Source organism: Gekko japonicus, unplaced genomic scaffold (assembly GCF_001447785.1).
Source record: "Gekko japonicus isolate JY-2015 unplaced genomic scaffold, Gekko_japonicus_V1.1 scaffold996, whole genome shotgun sequence".
NCBI classification, from domain to species: domain Eukaryota; kingdom Metazoa; phylum Chordata; class Lepidosauria; order Squamata; family Gekkonidae; genus Gekko; species Gekko japonicus.
In genome coordinates, this window is record NW_015165267.1 from 642746 (window position 1) to 649232 (window position 6487).

Sequence of the window (6487 nt, forward strand, 5' to 3'; positions counted from 1 at the left end):
GGGGGGGGGGGGCGGGGGGGGGGGGGCCTCTGCAGCTTACCTGGCTACTTCTTGCTCTGACTGAGGGCTGCTGGGAGCAGGGGGTGGGACTCGTTGCATGTGCCCGCCCCCTGGGCTCTTTACTGTCGGAGCTCCGCTCCTGCAGGAAATGACCCCTGCTCCTTCCCTTCCTCTCTCTCCACAGCAAGATGGGTAGTTGTGTTAGTCTGTCTGTAGCAGTAGAAAAGCGCAAGGGTCCAGGAGCACCTTAAAGACTAACAAAATATGTGGCAGGCTAAGAACTTTTGTGAGTCACTGCTCACTTTTTCAGATACAGCTAGAATGGGAGTCCATCTGTCCTATTTAAACAGGACAGAGGACTCCCACTCTAGCTATATCTGAGAGAGCTCTGAGAGAACTGTGACTGACCCAAGGTCACCCAGCTGACTTCATGTGGAGAAGTGGGGAATCAAACCGGGGTTTCCAGATTACATTCCGCCCGCTCTAAACCACTACACCAGACTGGCTCAGATTACAGTCCGCCCGCTCTAAACCACTACACCAGACCGGCTCTCTGGGATCACTTCACTTCCGTGTCTGGTCAAAATTCAAGGGAAGTTGATGAATACTCAGATTCTCTTCCTTCTGCTCCAAGAAGAACAAGTTAAGCGGTTACAGATACTCCATCTCTGGTCAATGCCCAGGGGCCCCCTCTCCCCCTCTGACTGCCACCAAGACCCCCACTCATGCCTTCCTTCCAGCCCATCCACATCCACATCTGCCTGGGTGTCCTGACTGACGATATGTCCTTTCCCTCCTGGCACTGGGCGGTGAGTGGTCCGTCACCACTGGCCCTGCCAGGAGTGCTGACATTGTACACCGGTTGCACGTCCTTCCCTAGAAGCACATGGATGGGAAGCTCTGTAGCAGTGGGCCCCACCAGAAACCCTGGGCCCAGGCCGCCGCCCCACCCCAGCATGTGCTGACGCCATCTCATCTGTATTCACTCCGCATGATGCACGCATGCAGGACTCCGTGGCAGAAATGAATCTGAGAGGGAAATCCCCAGTCTGTTTAGCCTGAGAAATAATCAGACCATTTCTTCTCCTCGTTCAGATTAATCATTCCCCCCCGGAATACTCAAACGTTGATGAGACTGAGGGATTCTGAGGGAAACAACAGGTAAGACAGACTCGATTTGTCGAGCAGATCGGCAAGACTGACGGTATTTGATTAATCAACTATTTTTTTTAATTGAAAAAGGTCAGGAAGTCTATTTTCAAAAGCAAAAGATCATAAATATTTCCAAAGTCAGACTCACCATCTTCCCCCCTCCCTTCACACATGTTTCGAATTTATGCACAATTTCATGTCCGCCCCAGCACCGGGACACACAGATGCCGCGCACCGTGCAGTACGATTAATCATCCAATGCAAACACAACTTTCTTTTCCACAACAAACCACTTCCCCCCCTCCTTGCCGCACTGTATATATATGACATCCACACAATGCACAAGATTCCCCTGTCTTCATTGTTACACACCACAAGAGCTCCAAGAACTCTGACCCTGTCCACAAATCCTCCCAGCCGCTTGCATTTGTCATCTGGTTTTATTTCACAGCTTGAAAGGCTTCGACCAAACAGATTTTAAAAAGCAAACAAAACATGCGTCGTCACCTGCCCTGGGAATCGTTGGATGGATTGGGCTTTCGGTCAAAATAAATAAGGATGGGGAACTCTCCCAGGATTATATGGCAGCGGGCAACAAAAGAGGGCGATCAACGTATTGAGAAGGGGAGGGAGATCCAGATAAATGCCACAAGGAAGTAACGGCCTAACTACATGTTACGTTTTCCCTGGGCGCTCCCCCAGTATTTGCTTTCAGGCCTGAGCCTGGAGTTCTGTGCTGGGAACTAGGAATACTGTATCAAAAGAAGTGAAGACCTTAGCAAGGCAAATGAGCACTCCCCGGGGAGCATTTCTGGTTAGGAAAACAGCACAGGACAGGGAGGCAGAAGTTACAGTCCCAATCAGGGCTCTTTTTGTAGAAAAAGCCCAGCAGGAACTCATTAGCATAATAGGCCATACCCAACACCAGAAACTCATTAGCATATTAGGCCACACCCCTGCCAGCACAGCTCATTAGCACATTAGGACGCACCCCCATATTGCCAGAAGTGTGGTCATCCAGCCACACCAACCTTTTGCTTGTTATTCTGTTTACCTTGTTTGTTGTCAAAACCCAGGGCCTTTTTTTGTAGCAGGAACTCCTTTGCATGTTAGGCCACACACCCCTAATGTAGCCAATCCTAATGAGTTTCTGCTGTTGGGTGTGGCCTATTATGCTAATGAGTTCCTGCTGGGCATGGCCAACATGGGAGCCAGCCGGAACTCCGTTCCTGTGCGTTCCTGCCCAAAAATAGCCCTGGTCCCAATCCAAATGAGGTTCATGGGTGCCTAGGAACTGAGTTCCTAGCACCAGCTCACAAAACATACCTGACTGTGTGGACCTGGAGAGGGCTCGCGTAAAAAATCTGACATGGGGCTAGGTCCTATGGCTGCAATCACGCCCGTAGCCAGGATTTTCTGGCTTGTGGGGCAATTTTTTTTTTTTGGTGGGGCTGAAGTTCTCAGTGCAGAAAGAAAAGCCATTCAGCCAATAGAAAGATGTTACCAGGACAGATCTCTGAATTCCAGACTGTCATCCACTTTAGATGACAACTCTCAGTTGCTGCAAGTTAATCACTTCTGCCAGCCTAAGCAATGATTCTCAGAACAAGGTGGCAGGTGGTGGGGGTGATGACTTCAATAGTCAAGAAAGCTAACACTTAGGCAGAAAAACTCTCCTAAAGGAGACCAGTTTCCTGACTCAGAGTTAGAAGGGGTCCTAGAGGTCACCTACTCCAGCCCCCTTGCTCAGTGCGGGAATTAGTCAACTTCCAGCCCCCCACTCTGTTTAAAGGAACGCCACACCTTTAAAAAAATGTTTTTAAATGATTGCAAAAACCATTTACAGCAGAAAGTCTTGTGGGGCTGTGCCTTTAAGAAAAGGGGGCAGAGTCCCCAAAAGCTCCACCGTAGCTATGGGCCTGGCTGTAATCCTAAACACTTAGAGTAAGTCTTAGACTGATCCTGCACTGAGCAGGGGGTTGGACTAGATGGCCTCTATGGCCCCTTCCAACTCTGTGATTCTGTGAGTAAGCCCCAATGAGTTCAATGGGACATCGTTAAGGGTGCACCACATGTTTCTTAGGCTGCAAGCCTTTGCAGAAGAGGAAGCCCCACCACATGGGGTAAACATCCCCCTAGGACCTAGGAGACCCAGGTTCGAGTCTCTGCTCTGACATGGAAGTTGGCTGGCTGACCTTGAGCCGGCTACCCCACTCTTAGCCTAATCTACTGCACAGAGTGGGTGGGACAATACAGTGGAGGAGAAGAGAATGACATAAACCTTTTTAGTTGCCCGTTGGGGAGAAAGGAATGGTGCCAATGAAGTCCCATGCCCTTTTTTACACACCCAGGGAAATGCTGATTGCCACTTTGGGATCAGGAAGCAATCCTGGAGGTTTTTTGCCATCTCTGGGTGGGGAACAGCGTCACTGTGGGTGTGGAGCACAACACCTATTCTGGTCACTGTTCACTGTGTAGGGGGTTGGACTAGATGACCCTGGAGGTCCCTTCCAACTCTATGATTCTATGAAATAAAGTGATGAACAGACATGCACGGGATTGAGATGCACATTAAAAACAAAAACAGGCAATCCATTGAAGTGTATTAACTCCCAGTGTGAAGCCAGTTCTCTGCCTATGGTTCCTTCACCTGTTAGCATCCCATCTAGAATTACACCTTCCTTTGAGGACAGCCCCAAAGCAATCCAGCAGATACAAGCAGTTAGAAAAGAAAAAGAAAAAAGAGCACAACACCTATTCTGGTCACTGTTGGTTATGGCAGGGTAAGATGATACAGGGGGAGAGGCTGGCTTGCTAAAGAGAACCGGGCTTTCACACTAAGCCCTTTCATCAGGCAAAAGTCAGCATCTACAGCTGCCCCTGGATCACCCAAGCGTTTCTTCCAGATGGAAGGATCTTGTATAACTCAGAAACCTGCGTACTCATAAAGCACATCAACGTGGCCCGAATAAATCATATCGCGGTCCACAAAAATGCACCAATCGTTTCCTTCTGCTACCCGGTGGCTCAGAGTCCGGCCGGAGTTCCTCGTCATTATTTATTTTGACCGATCTGTCTCAGATAACTCTCACTTTGTTTTGTCTACAGCACTCACACCTCTGACGAAGCAGATCCCGCTCACGCAAGCAGACGCCGTAATCAATTAGTTGGGTTTTCACATGCCTCAAGACTCTTGGGCGGCATCTACCCAAAGCTGGATATTGCGCTATAGCTCATCACTGGATTTCCTAGTGCAGACAAGACAATCCGGTTGGAAACGATTGCTAAAAGAACAATGGTAGCACAATAGCTGTGAGCGGTTGCAGCGCATTGTTCCCTCTAAGCTGAGTTAGTGTGAGCTAGCTCACAGGTTCTTTAGCCTCCGGCTCACACATTTCTGTCTTAGCTCAGGAAGGGAGGGCTCCAGAGCAAACTGATTGATGCAGTAGTCAAATCGCTCGCTCGTAACTTTCGTGCCAGTAGCTCACAAAGTAGAATTTTTGGCTCACAAGACTCCACAGCTTAGAGGGAGCATTGGACTTGCTGGCCACATTTCTGTCTCTCTGCAATCTGGAATCAATCCTGACCTGCTTCTTACTAGATAGATAGACAGACAGACAGACAGACAGACAGACGTTGTTCTTGACTGCAGAGACATGAGGCACCTCCCAGGTTCACAGGACTGGCACGGGGATCAGGCCCCTGCCCTGAGTTCAAGAGATGCTTTTTCTCTCCCAGTCCTGGAGCGAGCACGACAGCAGGCCAGGCTTTAACTCCGAGGCTTCCACCTCCCCCTTGTGTACATCCTGTCTGTCGGCTGTGAGAAACGACGGGGAGCCACAAATAGACGCGGAGAGAAACATCCAAAAACAGAAGAGAGAGAGACCCAAACTCTGCCTCTCCCGAATCCGCTCCAAAATATACAAACGCGAGCCTGCACCGCCACTCACCCCGACGAAATCCATGCATCCAGGGATCCTGACCTGCTTCTTACTAGATAGATAGACAGACAGACAGACAGACAGACAGACGTTGTTCTTGACTGCAGAGACATGAGGCACCTCCCAGGTTCACAGGACTGGCACGGGGATCAGGCCCCTGCCCTGAGTTCAAGAGATGCTTTTTCTCTCCCAGTCCTGGAGCGAGCACGACAGCAGGCCAGGCTTTAACTCCGAGGCTTCCACCTCCCCCTTGTGTACATCCTGTCTGTCGGCTGTGAGAAACGACGGGGAGCCACAAATAGACGCGGAGAGAAACATCCAAAAACAGAAGAGAGAGAGACCCAAACTCTGCCTCTCCCGAATCCGCTCCAAAATATACAAACGCGAGCCTGCACCGCCACTCACCCCGACGAAATCCATGCATCCAGGGGACCTTCAGTCAAGAAGACCAGGCCTCATCGTTCCAAAGACTCTTCTTTCTTTCTTTCTTTCTTCCTTTCGTGTTGAAGGAGGCAGCGGCTTTCGTAAGCCACAAATGTTACTGAGGTTCAGTGAGAATGAGAGCGGAGAGCGAGGAAGGCAGAAAAGGGGAGGGGCGGTGCGAAAGAAAGGGCCCAGAGGCCGTATAGTATGACAATAGAAGGAAATGCTTTATCAAACCTAGAAAGCTAAACCGGCCAAGTTTACCCTGGGAACGACCGGGGGTGGGGGGGGTGGGGGGGAGAAGGAAATGTCCCGAAGAAAGAACAAAAGTTAGCTAAGCTGCTCTGGTCCCCTCCCTTGGCAAGAGATGCTTGCTGCTTGCAAAGCCCACACCATACGCAGCGTTTGCAATAACCTCCTTCCCGTTGTTAAGAAGAAGAAGATTAAAAAGGGAGGGATCGTTTGCCTGGGAAGCAAAGAGAGAAAAGAGAATGTGTGTACAGACTGGAATCCAAGCCGCTTTCTCGTCCACACCCTCCTCCTCCTTTCCCTCCACCCCCCACCCCCCCATTCCATCCTTCCAAGTTCTTGTGAGTCAAACGTTAGCAATGTGTTACCGTAATGTTACCAATCTGGTATGCAGAATCGGAGAGGGATTAGCTAATAAAAATGTGCACATGGTGGCGGGACGAGGGGGTAGGGATGTGGTCACCAGAGGGGCCTGGATCGGTGGGAGTGTGAGCCGCTGTCAATCACATTTCTGCCTTTCCTCCAAAGAAACATAGGCTCCTTTTCCCACTTGACCCTCACAAGGAAATTTGTGGGGTAGGCTAGGCTGAGAGACAGTGTCTGGCCCAAGACAGGGTTAAGAAAGATTTTTTTTCCCTTCAAATTTAATTTTTTATTTTTCTTTCATCTTATGAATACATGTGCAGGCTGTACATTCCACAATACAAAATCACAGAGCAAAT

At 49.8% G+C, this 6487-nt stretch overlaps 1 protein-coding gene across 1 annotated transcript in view; it reads right to left on the bottom strand.

Moving 5' to 3' along the window:
• The window catches only part of HDAC7 (histone deacetylase 7), a 318340-nt gene extending 312773 nt beyond the window's left edge, over positions 1 to 5567 (bottom strand). Inside the window, exon 1 of the mRNA XM_015410216.1 lies at positions 5499 to 5567. Coding sequence (XP_015265702.1) covers positions 5499 to 5517 — 19 coding nt within the window. The 5' untranslated portion in view covers positions 5518 to 5567. The remainder of the gene's footprint in view (positions 1 to 5498) is intronic.
• Between the last annotated feature and the right edge of the window lie 920 nt (positions 5568 to 6487).